The sequence below is a fragment of the Eupeodes corollae genome, chromosome 1, assembly GCF_945859685.1.
Source record: "Eupeodes corollae chromosome 1, idEupCoro1.1, whole genome shotgun sequence".
NCBI lineage: Eukaryota > Metazoa > Arthropoda > Insecta > Diptera > Syrphidae > Eupeodes > Eupeodes corollae.
This window is the reverse complement of record NC_079147.1, coordinates 173,059,757-173,078,209: the sequence shown is the minus strand read 5'-3', so window position 1 is coordinate 173,078,209 and position 18,453 is coordinate 173,059,757. Positions and strand designations below refer to the sequence as shown.

At 33.7% G+C, this 18,453-nt stretch overlaps 2 protein-coding genes across 5 annotated transcripts in view; both read left to right on the top strand.

The window, feature by feature from the left end:
- The window catches only part of LOC129953996 (lysosomal alpha-mannosidase-like), a 424,309-nt gene that overhangs the window by 54,694 nt on the left and 351,162 nt on the right, over window positions 1–18,453 (top strand). The gene's annotated exons all lie outside the window — the stretch shown is intronic.
- LOC129953995 (discoidin domain-containing receptor 2-like) overlaps window positions 1–18,453 on the top strand; it is a 226,297-nt gene that overhangs the window by 126,135 nt on the left and 81,709 nt on the right. For all 4 annotated transcript variants that reach the window (XM_056067575.1, XM_056067574.1, XM_056067576.1 and 1 more), the window contains 2 exons: window positions 236–487; window positions 1,775–1,867. In XM_056067575.1, the coding sequence (XP_055923550.1) occupies window positions 236–487; window positions 1,775–1,867 (345 nt within the window). The remainder of the gene's footprint in view (window positions 1–235; window positions 488–1,774; window positions 1,868–18,453) is intronic.

Here is an 18,453-nt window from a genome sequence, read left to right as displayed (position 1 = left end):
AAATATGTACTGAGATTCAGTCATGTAAATAAATTTGCTTAATGATGAAAATTCTCAAATCTATCTCTACCCATTCGGTATACATAATATTCATCGTATTTTCTTATATCTATGTGTATGAACTGTTCATATGTGTGCGAATGTGAATACTATATATTTTCTCTGAGGACTCATCATCCACATCTACATATTTCCTTCATCGCATTTATCCAACTATTCTATCTCCAATACACAGCTCAAATCTAGTTGCGGTTGCAACTTTACGTCCTGGTGCTCCAGACCACATGCGAAAGGAATTCCGTTCGAAGGCCAGGCACTTGGCACATCTTAATGATCCAAATGTGGCCAAAATACTGGGCGCCTGTCTGCGGGACGAGCCAATTTGTATGGTTCTCGATTATAGCAATTGTCTGGGCGATTTGAATCAATTCCTCCAGGAGCATATAGCAGAAACGGGTTTAAAGGGTGTGCCCAACAAAAGTTTAAGGTAAGTTTTGTTTTTGTTTTATTTTGTATGTGCGCGGCAGTCGAAATATGCCATAAAAACAACAACAAAAAATGCATAATTTCTCGGATATATAAAATAGATAAAGACAAAAAATATGCACATAATTTATGGACCGGACAAAGTGTTGTCAAGTAAGAAAATTAAGAAATTGTTATAATTTATTTCAATACGATTAAATTTGATATTGCCATATAGATGTTATTGTTGGTGGAAGAAGATATGTTGGTTATCAAAATGATGGACACGCATATAACTAAAAGAATAAACGTTACTTGCATGCACAATGCTCTTTTCCTTAATTCGCTCCGTAGAGTCATTGCCAATATTGCAAACAATAAAAACGAACAAAAATAATCGTCATCTGGCATCACTAATATTTTACTTCTTTGATTTAAACATTTATTTAACAGAACTATGCTTCATTTATATGGCATTAGAATTAAACAAAGGCCGCATTCAGCCCAACACTGAAACTGCAAAATGTCTCTATTTCAAATTTCGCTACAAAAGCACAAGTAATCAAAATCTGGCATTATTGATTTCATAGTTCTTTAAAATAAATTCTCTGACACAATAAAAGACAAATATATTGGCTAGTCTCATTTTTTTACAGGATCATTTTGACATCGATACTTGCTCTGATCGAGTGTTTTAGTTATTTTGATATTAAAGTTTAACCCAGCTCAATTGAGAAGCAGATATTTTTGATGTTTTATTGCTGAAACTTTCGAGTACCTTCAATCATTATTTGTCTGAGAAAAATTCATTTTTAGAGTTACTCAAATCATATCACCGCTTTACATCTAGCTAAACATTTGGATTTATATTTTAATAAGGTATAAAAAAAACAATCAATAATAATTAAATTATTTTATTTTAATTATACCAAGAATTTATTAAGCCAATTTCAAAGTTTGAAACTATGTCTAAATTTGTGAGCTTATCTAGGCAACAAATCCCACAAAATAAAAATAAATAAAACCTCTCCGGTTCCGGATGTTATCGAAAATTATAAATGTATATCTTCTATCTACAATCCCCATCTCAACATTTATATCTTCTTTACCAATATGCGAAGACAAACTTTTATTGGAAATGTTAAATATAAAGTTCTTTTTTCTTCTTTTAATTTTTTTAATCTATGGCTTTGCGCAAAATACAAAACTTGGACTACATCATATTTCCTCTAACAACAATAATACAATACGCCATCACTACCACCAACAACAACAACCTCTCTAAAATGGACGAATATTATCCCTAAAGCTATGGATGCTTAGTTTATATAGCAACACAAATTGCATCAGGAATGAAGCATTTAGAGCAAATGAATTTTGTTCATCGGGACCTTGCAACAAGGTAAGCTTAAATTGTTTTTCCTCTATGTTATACGTTCTTCTTTATAGTATTTCATATTTCAGGTAGAATACCCTTATTTTTGTGCTCCCCCTTTACTCTTATATACATATATAGTGGAGCTTTTCTTTTATCTTTTTCGAGTACCTATAGATATATTATTTAAATGGGGAATTTGTTTTTGGGGAGTGATGGTATAACTATCTTGTGTAAAATGGAAACCGGAAGTCGGAAGTGTATATCTCTAAATGGTTTCTTTCTTTCTTATTATGATCTATCGATTCATATACGTTTCAATGTGTGTAGGTGATTACTATGTGATTGTAAATTGTGTGCGGCGGCGATGGCTACATTGTTTTTGAGTGAGGATGGACATTTAATTGAAAAGAGCAGAAGTCTTTACTCTTTAGCAGTTGTTGATAGATAGATAGTCGGTTTGATGGTATTTGTATCTAGATGGACAAAGTGACGAACATATAGTATAGTCACTAGCTTTAGGAAAATGTATTTTGTAAGGTTTTGAATATCTAATTCGATTGATGATGATGGTTTTAATTATCATATGTGATTTGAGAGAATATTTTACGTTGGTGTATTAATGAAGACAGGGTGGAGAAAATATTGTTAGGAATAATATTGATTAAGTTTGTGAGATACAATTTCCCTTGTATATAGTCGTACATATAGGAAACTTTAATCTAATAGAATTCGATTTCATGTTCTTAAATGCCAATTGCAGATATTAAATTCAATCATTCGTCTGTAAGCATAACATTAATACTAATTAATATTATTTAAAAGAGTGAGAGTAGGTACAGGTTCTTACACGGTCGTCGGCCATGTCAGTATTTATTTTATTTCAGACCCATTTTATCAATTGCAACTTTACAGGTTTGTCAGAAGAAACATTTTAAAGTTGGCAAATACATACTTAATAAGCTATAGCTTCGTGTCCTAATTAGTTTATTAGTTTGATTGCAAATGAAAAGTTATAACAGACCCCTTAAAAAGTATCTAAACGACCTCCATGATCCCAAAGTCATCTTGTATCATTTGTATATTTGTTTCGCTAATTCAAACACTTAATTAGTACAGTCAGCCTTATCAAGAGCCCCTCATTTTTCTCTATATTCATCCCAATGCAAACATAACTTTAGTCTTCTATGGTTATTTGCCTTCAAACAAACTAATCCTGCATAGAACTAATTGAATTAGCTCCTACACTTTACCAGTATAGAAATAGGCTAAGGTGAATTGTTGCAAAAAAAAACATTAATAGAACTTTTGGTTACGTATAGCAGCAAGCATTTTCTGCTTCTGTGGAACTTATTCACAAACGTTGTTTAGGTAACCAATCTTTTATTCATACTTCGTTTTTTGTCTTGTGTTTTAGCACTTGTTTTATTAAAAGAATGTTATGTATACTATGGTTAGCCCTGGCTACTGCAAAACTCTTTGCAATTAGTGAAGTGGTTAAAAGAAAAAACAAAACGAACGTTTGATTGTCTTTAAAATGTATTACTTTGGGAAACCGTAGGACTGAAGATCCCTGGACTAAAACCCAAAATGTTTTCAAAATAAAAGTTTAAATTACAAATGATTGAAACTTAAATTATACCAAGCAAACAACAAAAAAAAATGGGCTTTTAATACCGGACGCGTCCCGATGTTATGTATATATTATTAAAAAAAAAAACAAAAAAACAAAGAAATAACTACTTATCTTTTCCTTAATACTTTCTTCCTTTCACAGACCTCTTAATTTTTCTTATTAATTTCTTCGATTTCCTGATCTTTTTCCTTCTCCTCGATTTTTCCTTTTCCTTTACAAAGTCCTCGAACTTTTCCTTATTTTCTTACTGCTCGCTTGTAAGGCTCTTTCTAGAGTGCCTTCCAAGCTAATTTAAAACTACTTTTTCCCTCTACCATTCCAATCACACACACATTCATCCAACACAAACATTCGTTTTCGTGATTGTCGGTCACGGTATCGCGGCTTCCTGGAAGCTTAACGCTCATCAGGAAAGCCACCGTTGTTGACTCTCAGCGAAACTTTACTTAGACACACACAATCACGGTTTCGACAAGTTGTTGGATGAGTTTCCAAAACTTTGCCGAAACATAATGGTGAGTTCAGACCCCTTCCCAACTATTCTTATTTCTCGAGAAAGTTAAAAGAAAAACAAAAATCGAGAAGAAGTCTAAACTAGGCATTTTCCTATTACTATTAAAATAGCGCGAGGTTCGAGGTGTGAATTTCGTACCAAACATGAAATTAATTGACTTTAAAAACGCGGCGTTAAAAACCCATTTTTTACATCAACGATTAAATGTTATATTATTATTAAATCTACGTTACTATAATAATTGTTAAAATACAATACAAGTTGTTCTTGTTGTTAAAGTAAGGGTCCGCTTGACCTCTTCTTCGGCTCATCCGCCGGCATTTTCGACCTTGTCGAAAGAACTCGTTCTCGATATCGATCACCTGTTTTTGTTGCTTTCGCAAAATAACGGCTAAATACACCTGTGGCTGATGAGACCATGGTTGCCCTCAACTTTGCCGATATTTTGCAGCCACAACTAGGGAAAAGAAAACAGCCAAAGGCTGATTTTTGTTGCGGTAAAATTTACCGTAGCACTTTATTTGTTGCAGTTCCATTGGTTTAATGGATTTCAACATCATACCTTTTTTTATTTGTAATCAAATGCCACAAGTTTTATTTTAAATTAACTTTCAAGAAAAGACAAAATTTATATACAAATATCCATACACCTACCTAGAACTCCACAAGTCGAATATTATCGACAAAGAATTTGTTATTCTCTATAACTATTAAAGTTATAGGTTTATTTCTACTGACATGATGTCATTCCTTAGGTTTCTTTTAAAATTACGAAATCAAGGACATCTGCCCAAACCCAGACGGACGGACATTAACAACTTTATTCAGCAATAAAAAAAAGTTTTTTGCTGATGATAGAGCAAAATACCTTTCCTCTTAAAAGTGCGCTTCAAAGCAATTGTTTTCTAAAACCTCCCCCTGCATCGTCATCGCTATCCCTATCACTGTTTATGGTCTGGTCATGTGTCCACATTCACAATCAAAAAATAAAAAGCAGCAGCAAACCCTTTCTTGAAATTTCATTGAAAATTAGATCTTCCCAAAGTGTCCAAGGAGAATGTGATGTCTGAAAACTTTTTGTCGCTTTATACTGAACCGTCCAGAAACAATATTCCTACCTACACTACAAACACACAACCCAGCCCTTTTTTCTTTAGTCGTTGGTTCTATTTTAGAAAACCTCTTGTTGCTCATGCCCCTGGATTCTGCTGTTGCTGGATACTATGTTACTGTACTACTGTAACTGTGACTGCTCCTTCTACAAATTGTTGGTACTCCCGCAATGAAAATAATTGAGCATCGGGTTTTATAGTGCATTCCATGTGACCACTCGGCATAGAATAACATTAACTACCCAGACCAGCTCCAGTTTAGTTCGCACTCCTTGACCCGGCCGGCGTTGGCTTCGGCGTCATCGTCGTTCTCATTGGTTGTCAGCAGTAAAATGGCTCCTGCTTTCACTTATAAACTAAAACCAAGCAAAATTGGGAGGATGAAGAAGGATTCCAGAGTAATTTTTACAAACATTTTTAAAATTCATTTGTTTGCCCACAGAATATTTGCATTTGCCAACGAAAGCGAAGCAGGGCAAAATGGTTGGATTCGAATTTATTCAACCAGAATAATTCTGTCGACAGAGAACATTAAACATTCACATTTCCTTTTAGCCCCATCTCAATCCCTGAGTATATGGCTGTGTGTAAGTGTCTTCTTCGATACCCCGGCCTCCTTGCCTGTTCGTTCATTTTGCCACATTAATACACTCACAAACAAACACACAATTTCATTTACTATATTTTTCAGCCTAGCTCCAAGAATGCTATATACATATGTATCTACTGTGCAATTGTGCTGTGTCGAAACTGAAAATGTCAAAATGAATTCAAAATTCGAGACATTTTGGAGTTGGATTTCATTTATGTGGTTAAACTCGGTTTTGTCTGTCTTAGGCTTTAAGTAGGAAGTAGGGAAAAATGAGGAAAAGCGAAGCGGAGCAAAGGAAAACAGACGTATAATAAAGTGAACAGATTTTTCCTTTGTTTTTGTCACGCAAGGAGACACTGCAGTCATGCACTCTGTTACAGTATTGCCAGCTTGCTTTGTTTTATATTAAAATGCATTTAGAGAGTTTGTTGTTTTTACAGAATACCCCCATACATACACATGACTACAATGAAACATATTTTTTGGGGGGCTGGCTGGTTGGGTTGGTTACTTTCCAGGTTCAAGAACGGAAGACAGGCTACGGAATTTTATATTGTGAGGCCGGCGGAGGCAACAGAGTTGTCCTGCTTATGGTTTTGAAATAAGTAGATAATATAGTACAAAAACGAGTATGCAAGGAGTGAAATAAGGTTCCTTGTTCAAGGGTTTTGTGTTACCCCTCTAAATGGCATTGTTTTTGGACGATATAACTTCATAAGAGCGTCATTTACAAGTACATACCTTTGGTTCAAAATGTCAGTAACAGAGCTGCGGTTGTTTTGATATAAACAAGTCTTAAAGTCAAAATTCAAACAATGCGTATTTTCATTGTGAAAAGTTTTAAATGAACTATATACATGTGTATGTACTATGTAGGTAATATCTATTTACAGTAAAACCTCTTTAAGGGGACCACCCTTAGGACCGTAGAAAAGTGGTCCGATTAGAAGGTGGCCAATTATAGATGTTACTTATTAGTCGGACCGGAAAGGATTTTCCTTCGTTCATTGAGTAAAAAACGACTGCCAAAATACCTTTAAATTTCTTGAAATGTGTGTATCTATACACTTATATTTCAGTTTAACTTCAATTAAAAATAAAAGACTGGGGTTTGTTTATGGAACTTAAATTTATTGACTTATTTTTTCAGTACATATTACAAATTTTGTAGGTATATGAGCATAAAACATTTATACTACATACATAAATACATACTATAGCTGACCAGGCTACGCGTTGCTGTGGCTACTGTTTGTTGTCATATAACATTGTTGTAAACTATTTAAGGAAACGGTAGAAGAACATCAGACTTGGGCACTTTTACATAGATGCGGCATTTGTAAAAACAGTGATTTTCCTAATCTAAACCACAAATGGACATGGTTTGGCCTTGCGACATGGCAAAAGCTAAACGAATTGAAAACTGTTACCTTCTGAAAGGTATGATAAAATCTGACATTGGAATGCGTGGCAACAGGACCACTTCTCCTTTCAACTTTCCAATTAAAATGGTCAGGAATATTTCCGGTGATCTTTTTGATTACCAACTTCGGTATTTTTGGCTGCCAAAATAGCCCGATGACTGAGCCAGTTATGATTCAAGTAATTACTCTGTATATCCCGAAAAATACTCTAAATCAAATAATTTGTTTCCTGTTTCAACAATTCTCCATAAGAATGATTGTTTTGTTAGTTCTGGCGGAAACCACCAGACAAAATTAAGAGAGCACCATTACCGTTTAAGTCTAGCATAGTTCTGGTGGATGAATTCAGTATATTAATAGTTAAATTAAATTGTAGCCTATATATAACGTTTGGAAGTTTGAAATAGCGCCATCTATTGAATACTTACTCAAACCAATCTTCAGATATCTCCATATATCGTTTGCAGCTAACAGATAATTGTGACTGTCAAATAATAGACAAATAGTTTGCAATAAAATAATATTACGATCATAAATTGAGATGTAAGCTGTCCTATCTTTCAAGTTGGTTCCAACTGCACATGCTGTATAATTATGATTAAAATCGGTTAAGTCGTTTAGAAGTACATCGTGACAAACAACGTAATACGTAATTTATATTAGTATTTATTTTCATATTTCAATTTTCAATCATTCTTAGAAAAAAGTCTGTCTTTTTTCTGCACCACAGCTGTAAGCGATCTTCCTGTTAATCTTTCTGTGGTACGATAAGAGAATCTTGCGACGCCTCCAGGCAACGAACAATTCTATGAACTAAGCCAGCGATACCAAGCTTCTAAAACTTACTACTGGATACTCAATTTCCTCGTAGTTCTCTAACCGCAACTTGCAACAACAATACAATGGCCTTTCAATAGATTCGAACCATTTAAATCTGCAGGACCAGATGGGATATTACCAGCCAAACTACAAAAAGCTTCAGACATAATCGCGCCAATACTTGAGACAATTTTTAACAGCTGTCGATATCTGGTCCATATTTCCTCGGCAAGGAGAGAAGTTAAACTTGTTTTTATACCCAAAGCAACTAATGCTCGCAAGCCAGATCTACGACCTATAAGTCTATCGCATCATTTCTTCTTATAACTTTAGAAAATTGTTTGATATCTATTTATTTATGGAAAAGAATTGATACAAGACTTATGTCTACGTTCTAACATGCCTACTGTAAAGGTTAATAGGTGAAAATGGCGTTACACACAAAACGGAATTCTTTTTTTCCAAGAAAAACAAAATTCCATTTGTTAACCCTACCTATTTATATAAAAGTAATCCAATTAACGTTCTTAGACGCGGCTAAGAACCTGGGTCTTATTTTAGACAAACAACTAAATCGGAAACGCAATATACAAAAAGTGTCAAAAAAGCTAATGTAGCCCTCTTTTCCTGGAAAAAAAGCTCTTACTAATAAATGGGACTTACAACCATTCATTGTAGTGTGTTTCAGGCGGAACTATTGGCATTAAAAGAAGTCTTGTCCTGGCTTAAAGAAAACGTGATATCAACATCTGATAACTGTACTTTTTCAGATTGTCAGGCCGCTACCAAATCTCTAACTGCCTATCATCGCTAATGAAGATGGCAAAACATTTAAATATTAACCTTTGCATAAACATTAGTGTTAGCGACATCTGCATTGTCGCAGTAAGTTTACCCAATACTTCGAAGACAACCCTGACCTTTATTGCAGTTGTTGCAATTTGCAATGTGCAAAACTCAACTTAAACTATTTCGCTTTCCTTTACCTCATTTTTGTATCCGAAATCTGAATAGAAAAGACTATTGAAATATTTAAACACATTTTTTTTGTAAAATTATTTTACAATAAAATATTAAAATATAAAATGTAAACCAAGGTAATATAATATGAAAACATTATAAAAATATGTATATGAATAAACTAAATAAATTTCAGAATTTTTAAGCCGCTATATATAAAAAAAAGTATTTCTTTTGCGACTATAAAAGCTTGGTTTTCGTCTTAACAATTAGTTTTAGCTGCTAACTTAAATATATGTTTGGCTTCGTCTATGATTATAATTTAATTCTGTAAAAGTTACTTTCTGTAATGGGTCTTGAAGTTTTTAATGATGCCTTGATTAATTGGGTGGAGATGCGAAGTTGTGTTTGTAGGAAAAAACTCCAGCTTTTTGTCAAAATACTTGATCTTGTTATTACTTCATCCAAGCTTCTCCAGATTATTTTGTATGCTTTTTCAATGTTTATATTTTTAAAAACTCTGGGTTTAGGAGCTCGTCATAGAAATTAATTTACCAATGACCAGTATCGGTTCTTTTTCTCCCACTACACTGCAAAGCAATGCTATTGTTAATCTCTCCTTTGAAAGCTGCACCACTACATCTTTCATTTTTGAGTTGGAGCGACTTTGAAGCTGTGTTCTAAAAAAGGGGTGGTTTGATTCAAGTTAAAAATGTTTTTTAGTTCATAACCAGTACAATTGTTTTTAAAGTTTTTTTGAAATCATCACAAGTAACAGTGTTAACAATTGCACCTCTTCCACTCAATATTTTATGTCACTTTTCCAATCCATCAAGTCATCCATTAGAAACAGTAAAATATTCAACCTTCAAATATTTTTTCACATTTTTTGTCTAGCTAAGCAAAACCACTTAAATGTGAAAGCGTCGATTTCGACAAAAGATCCACATGAATTTATAAGTTTCCTTTTCAACCCAATACATTTTTCAAAAGATGATTTTATAGTCTCCTTCGAAAATAAAATTGTGGTAGTGTTCTTCATCAAAAGTATTTATAACTTACATTTTTTGTTTATACAGGGTTTTTCAATTGGCGTGGATAGATTTTGGCGCCCCGTGGCGGTCATTTTTTTTGGTCAAATCATTTGTTTTTTATTCAGTTGCTTATGCGAAATCATCATGGCAAGTTACGAGATTGAACAACACCTTCAAACAATAAAACTTTATTATCAAAATAAGTGTCCGTTATCGCAAACCTTGCGCCCATAGTACGGTAGACGTGATGGTGGTCGACTCTTCAACGTTTGGTTAGGAAATTTGAAAAAACTGGGTCAGTAAACAATCAGCCAACAACTGTATGTTCAATAAATCCAAAATTGGCCGCGGTCGGTGAAAGTGCACACCAGAACCCGAGACAGTCTATTTCTCACTCGGCTTTTCGCAGAATTCAACTTGGCGAATTTTGCGTCGGGACTTAAGCCTACACCCGTACAAGATTCAACTGCTCCAGGAGCTCAAAGTTCATGACAATAGACAACAAATGGATCTAGACGATATGTTGTTCCAGCAGGACGGCGCGGCGCTATACGTGCCACAAATTTGAAGCAAACGCTACGATTAACATTTTGCATACATGATTTGAGGGTAAGGTTATCTCTCGCAGGGGTCATGTGAATTGGCCACCAAGTTCATGCGATTTGACCCCGCTAGACTTTTTCCTGAAGGGTTTCTTGAAGGTGCAGATCTATGCAAATAAACCACAATCGACCGATGCCCTAAAGGTCAACATAACACAGGCCATCGCTCAAATTTATCCGGATCTTTATGGAAGAGTCATTGAAAATTGGACCACTCAGATCCGTGCCACGCGTAAGACGCCGAGGCGGGCATTTGAATTATGTCATATTCTATACTTAATGGCATACATGCTAGAGTTTCAAATACAAAAAAATTTGTTAATACCTAACACACAGCTTGTTTTATTCCATTTCAACATCTAAGTCCACTATAAAAACGTTTTTAACTTTTCTAAAACAGGTATCGCAAAAAAAACACAACCAACTTTAAAAACTTTATTGTACTGACAACGAACCTGCATACAACACAAAAGTTGTATATTGTTTCGTTTGCCTAAAAACGAAAACTAAACCTTTACTTACAAAATAAATATACATATGTAATGTAAATATACACATTAAAATGTTTTTAAGAACTCCGAACTGTTTTACTGCCTTATAACACCGTAATATACGCTCCCCAATTTCTTCAATATAAACATATTCCTCTGCAATTGCATGGAAATTAAATTTAAAAAAACTCACTCACATTTTTAAATAGCTGACTACCTTTTTTTTTTACTTGAGAAACCATCACTCACAAAAGTCATGCACACGACTCGCAATTCTATATTCTGGCCAATTAGAGTAATGCATGTTCTTCCACCTTCTTCATCCTTAAACCATTTAACTTCAATGTTGAATAAGTTAAAACCTAGGTGACAATTTTAATAATGTCACCAACACACACAGCCAGAGTAACCAACAAAGCATAATAAAAAAAGTAAAAATAAAAAAGAAGGAGAAAATAATAAAATGCTTACAAATTTCTTTTATGTCCTTTTTCCAATGAATGTATGTTTCAGGTTTTTCCATCACGAGATAGGACAAGGAAGAAGGTTTTTTAAGCACACCACGTGTCGCCTTCGAAATTCCCATGAATATAATTAATGAGATTTTGAAAAATGCCTTTTACGGGTATATAAGTCTCCATATTCTCCATATACATACATATATACATATATATCCACCAACTAAGGCTCTACTTTGTATGTGCGAACCAGCAAGCGCCGGCGGGATGTCTATCACCCCACTCTAGTCAGACACGGTAAGAAGAAGAAAAAAGTATACTAAAATTTAACAGAATACAAGCTCCTGTGTTGGGCGCCATTTAAAGCAACTGGTATAATATTTCTGGTGAGCCAAACGAGCCATAAAATTTTGTATCCTACCCTCTCTAACTATATCGTTCAGCTTTCGGTTTCAGAGTGCGGATTTATGGTAACATACGTATACACATACATATATCTCAAAGATTTCACATATGATTCTTCAGCTATTACAGAGCAAATTAAGCACAGTCATGTGTGGGCTTCAATTTATTGATGCAATTGGAGGGTTTCTAGTATTTTGTTTGTACTATCAAGGAAAATCGACTTTACTGGAAGTCGCCTTTAATTCTTTAAGTTCTTTTTAAAGTTCATAAGGATAAAAAAAAACTCTTTTCCCTGAATCATCTTTCAGAAAAAAAAGGAAACACACAAGCTGCTATACTAAGGGACTCAGCAGTTTTTCCGTTATGTCAAAGCCTATTTCTGTTTGCTATACCATTTTTTCAATTTTTTTTTCCAATTTCACTTAACCCCTAGAGGATCTTCGGTTCAACAAACACCAACTGGCAGTTTTGACCGGAGCCGACCTTACTTTTAACCAAAATACAAACATATACTGTTAGATTTTCCAGGCTCTGTTCCCCGCAGAACGTAAACACTTACGGTCAACAGGCATACATTATTCAATCGATTGGAATTAAAACTGAAGGCAGGCGAGAGTAGGAAGTCGGGTTTATACTCGAGATCGGATGTAACCCTTTACACTGTCCCATTGGTCTTCGATAGTAGTTGCATTTTTGAGCTTAGTTGTTTTTTATTTGTATGTCCCACCAGATTTTGTTTGGCCAAAATACTACATAGAGCAGCCAGCAACAGCAGATTTTTTATATGCTTAGCTTGCTGTCGAACTAGTGCTAGTTCTATGTGAAGGACAAATAACGGGAACGACGACGATGGCAGAGCATTTTTGTGAATTTATTGTTTGGTGTGTCCTTATGACTTGCATCCATGCCTGTTTTTCCCAAGTGCCAAAGAGGGGGTTGAAAACAGGGACAGGAACACGAGAAAGAAAATCCACATAAAATAAATCCGTTAGCTAATTTCTTTCTTTTTTTTTTGTCTACTACGCTTTTCTTTTGTTTTTGAGTTGCAACAAAAACAGAGTTGATGTCAGTTTCGCTAATGGAAATCCTTGAATGCGTTTGATTGTCATAAGAGAGTAATAAAACGAGAGTTTATTTTTAAGTGAAAGGATGGTTGTTTTTTTTTCGTTTACGTTTAGTAAAAAAAATAAGGTTGAGGGTTGTTGACATAATCATTTTATGCAACGATTTTTTTAATTGAAAATTCAATTAAGTATCTTACATGCTTGAAACTTTGTTGATAGGTTCTTCATTACACTTAATTAAGGTAGATTTCTATTTATCAATTTTCTTAGTAGATATGCATAAATACCAATTGAGATACTGTATGAGATACTGGACGGAATTTTTTAGTTTATTAAAGAAATCTACATAAGTATATTACAAAGAAGTTGTTATTCTTTTTCATGCATGCCCAAAGCGTCAAACATATAAAACAAAAAAAAAATTGTGAAACAAAATTAAATTAATGTTTGAATAAAACTGATAATGTTATCTTTGTATTCACAAAAGTGGAATTAAAAATATCACATCGTTAGAAGTATACAGTTAACGCAAAACCATATCACGCGTTTATATTGAAATATCCTGACAGGTAGAATATATCACAAATTAATTTAATTTGTAAGTTTGACACTCGAAAAAACTGCTTATAGTCAAATTTTTGAAACAAATCTTGGGTCCTCACCTTTACAAGTTAGTCAAAGAAAACTATTTGTATCCTGCTTGCAATTTGGTTTCAAAGCTGGACATTCCAAATCATAAAATACTAAACAAAAATGTTGCTCAGTTTATATTTATATTCCAAACTTTGACTCGTGCAGAATTTTAATATTTAAAATATTGTAACGGATACATTTACTAATCTCTCTCAAGGAGCATTAGCTTAAAAATTTTTGAATATTAATATATATAACTTTTATGTTATACCGTGGATAGGGAAATCACTTAAGATTAGGTTAAGTTAAAATAACGATGGAATCTAAAAATATTTAGAGAATTGTTATTCTTGTTATATTGAAAAAAAAACGTATATCTTATAGTATCTATTAGTATCATTTTATGGTTAACCTTCATTCAAAAAGCCTTAAATAGATTGGGTTTTTACCTCAAACTTAATTATCTAAACATTCCTTGCATATTCTATAGGTATGCGATACAAATGTAACTCACATTTTGCAGGTGTCCTAATACAAAAAAATCTCAAGCCATTAGTTTCTCAAATATAAAGACACTTTAAAAATAAACGTTTTTTAAAGGTTTGCAATTTTGTACGCACCTCCATACATACATACAAATATGATGATTTACCACTTAAGCTTTGCATTCTTATTCTTCTTCTTTTTTTTAAGGATACATTTGTGTATATTTTATAATGCTTGTGATTGTTTGAAGAACCTCATACATCCATATTGTAAACAAAATATAGCAGTGGTTGCAAGTTGCACGTTTTGCACTTTATCTCAAAACAGAAAGCTTGCATTTAAGTTCTTATCGAAGGCACTTTATAAAAAAATATATATTTCCTTCCATACTACTAGCTCCGGCCATGTTTCCTGCTCCACTTTGCAAAGTATATACATACACTTAGTCTCTTCCATGTTGCATGAAAAAGCACCGTACAATACATGTTCTCCTACACATACTGGCATATGTATATGTATATATATCACTTTATTTATATGTTATACATACATTTATAGATTGAAGTGCAGGTTTGTATGTGTGTATTTTATTTTTATTCCCGCCAAATTGTTTACAGAGGACCGAAACGAAACCATCTTCATCATCAACACCACCCATATAGCCGCCATTCAACACTCTCTCCAAGTAATAGGGAACGTGACTAAGGGTGCGATAAGCGTTATTTGCTTATCTCCTTATTATATCATCACAACACTTTTCCCTTATAGTCTGCTCCTGCTCCTGCTCCTGCTTCTGTTCCTGTTCCTGCTTCTGCTCCTTTACTCTTGCTCCACCTCCAACTGTGATGAGACTGAGACTCCAGAAATATAAACTCACCACGAACAGTTTGTTTTCCTTACATAAGTCCAGAGGGTAGTTCGTTTGGCAACGCTAACGACAACGACAACAACGACGAGACGGTGCGGTGGGCTAAGTACTCAACACATCCTCTTTCATAAAGATACCCTTCTCTTCTTGTTTCTTGTGTGCCTTGATCATGATCAACACAACCAACGGCGCGGCGGTGGCGGCAACGGTAACTGCAACGATGACGACGACAAAACGAACAGAGAAACAACTTTTGGACCAACCGGAAAGAAAAGATGTTCCGGCAGCGGAAACAATATTTTTTGCTTTAACCGTTATCCGTTGCTCGTACCGTGGTAAACTTAGGGTCGGTTCATGGTTGTACTTTTTTCGATAGGTTGGCGAAATGTCATCAACTTTGAAGATGCCATCTATGTGTCGTTCCGTTTTCAGTCTTCTGCTTCCATAGTACACTACAGTGACTTTCATTGGCCGATAATAAACTCAAACCTGGGTGTCATGGCGAGGAGTATACGTCTTTTTATTGTTACTTTTTGATCATTCATAGCTTTCAGTAGTTGCTTTACCATACATACTACCAACCACCCATACACACATAAGAGGGTATCTTTGGGTTCTGTTAGATAGCAGATTGGGTTTTATACCCGTACCGTCCCTAGTTTTCGTCCTGATGGGAAAATATATTTTGGATGATTGAAACTGTGCATATTTTAAGGGATAAATGTAAGGCCATGACTACTATCAGCTTGGCAGGCTCTACTCGTATATGTATATTGTATGCTCGTATATTCAAAAGAATTGAAATTAGCCCAGCATATGATGTAGACAAGGACATATACGTGCTGATGATTGAATTTGTAAAAGAGATTGACATTATTGGAAGCTTGTTATCACATTTTGTGGTTTGGTTGTTTCAGCTATGGAAAAGGGCATTTGAGAGTTTCATTTTAATATATATCAGAATTTATAATATCCAGACACGTACTCAAAATAGGGGCAACAATATGAAGGACATTTTCATGCTTTAATCGTTACAAATTAACTCACATCGTTATAAACCTAGATTGGATTGGTTTGCTCTGTAGATTTATTATAAAAAAAAATATATTAAAAAGATATGTAATGACATGTTATTATTTTTTTTAAATATCCACGTAAATAAAATAATGAGATGTAATGATTAGTGTTTGCGTATGAAGATCTTTAAACCCAATTTCTAACCGAATCTTATTTAGTGGCAAATTAATTAATAATTATTTAAAAAAAATATATTTAGAATGCGTATACGCCCAAGTGTATGAGGCAATTTTACAGTAATTTTCATAATAAATATGTTTTGAATCTTCAATTAATTAAGTTTTTGGGACTTAAAATATTCAGCAAAATAATTTTCAAATATGTTAGACCATGTATAGAAAAAGTTAAACGATCTCAGAGGCATTTTGACTTGAAAAATACCGATGTTTCATTAAATACAATATAACAAAAACATATCATCTTAGCTATTTAAAGTGGTTTTGTCTACGAACATCTGATTTGTTAGCCCATTTAGCTGAAAAACTTAATTATTACACTGACAGCTGACAGTAAAATTATATTTTTGCAAGGTTTTTAATCACCATTCTTCAAATATGACTTCAAAATTAATTTATCACGTCATATCTGCAATCCCTTACTCCAATTTTTCGCTTGATATTTTCTGTATCATATTTGTTCAAACAAAAAAGTGAAATACTAAAATGATTTAAATTTTATTAAGAAGATGAGAGTTTGTACATTATAAAATCAAGTACTAGACTTGTTAATGTCTGTCTTCTAGGGTGAGAATTACGACCGAAAATTGTAGTTAACGCTCTTAAATTAACGAGAACTGTCTCTAAATTTCAGTAGAAAAATTTGACAGGCGTTTGAGTTCACTTAACAATGATAGTTCGGTGATTAGTGAAAGGGTAAGTTCAATACAGTACAAGATCTCTTTAGATTTAAAAGTACAGATTCTATATAATAATATGACAGATGATATAGCAATAAAATACCAACCAAAACAATATTCAAAAACCTTTTTCTAAGAAGATTGAGATTGAGAAAGATATGGTCAAAGGTCCAAATAATTATTGACATTCAATGATTGAAATCGACGCAGGGCGTCATCATAAGCAACACGTCAAAAGTCTCAAAATCTTCCTATTGTTTTTTTTTAATATTGAATTTTAATAAGTGGGTAATTGCCAGAAAGTTTTCCAATGCATTGATAGAAACATAAAGTTTGCTTAAAAACTACTCTCATTGTAAATGATGTTCAATGAGTCACGCAGTTGGAAAAAAAAAACTACTGTAAAATTGCCCTGATTTACGGAACATTCAATCTGGCAGACGGCAACCATGCTTTTTATGTATAATGATAATTCTGAAACTAAATTTAAATAAACTTATAGTAAATAATGATAATCTAGAATAAAATTCCAAAAACGTGCCCTAATAAACAGCTACAAGGTTATCCATTTTGCGGTTTCAAAAGAAAACGTAAATAAAAGAAATAGAAACATCTTTTTTTAATATATTTCTTTTTTATTATTAAGTTTGAACGTTGACATTATGTGCAAAACTATTAAAATGACCACCACACAAAATGTAGCAAGCATCGATTCTTTTAAGATAATTTTCGACCACTTTTTGACATATATTGGACGGTATCTCAACTATAACCTAACGAATGTTGGTTTTTTAGTGCTTAAGAACTAAAGCTTCATCGGCAATACGGCCTCCCAAAAAAAGTATAGTTGTAATAAATCAGATGATCTTGGTGGCTGGTTGATATCGCCACGACGAGAAATTACGCTGCCAGGAAATGTCACGAGCTAAACGATGATACGAAGGCCTTACAATATCTATAATCAATCCAGTCTCATCAAATACCTATCTTCACAATTTATGCTCGCGTAGTTGGGCGTGTATATAAACCATAATCTCCTCTTGAAGCACGATATTTTTCTAGTAGTTTTAAAAAATTTGCACGCAGTGTGCTATAGTTAAGCGACCCATTTTCGTAAATGGCAACTGAAAACAAAATTAGTTTGACACTATCGAATTCTAGCCTTATGCGCTAATTGAGAAGAACAGATTTCTTTGAAAAAAATTTGAATGGTTTTCAGTACATATGATGTCTAAGCCCAGTTACCTTAGAACCCGTACTGTAAGAATCATCGGTCGTTTAAGCTAAAAAACCCTTTTTTACACGAATGTACATTCAAGACGTGCATCAGTTTCCTTTTACATACCTGTTTCTCTCTTCCCACATGACCTCACTGTGTTTAATCGTAATAATTATATTCATAAGAATTCTTCACATTCATTAGGAATATTCTTATTCTTGGTATTAAACTAAAAAAATTTCTATCAGTCTTCGTCAAAGTTTTCTAAACCCAGTTTTCAAAACCTTAATATTTTGAAGATTTTGATTTTATATCATTGTTGAAGCTATTGGTAATCATATTCATTAAGTTGTAAAAAGTGGT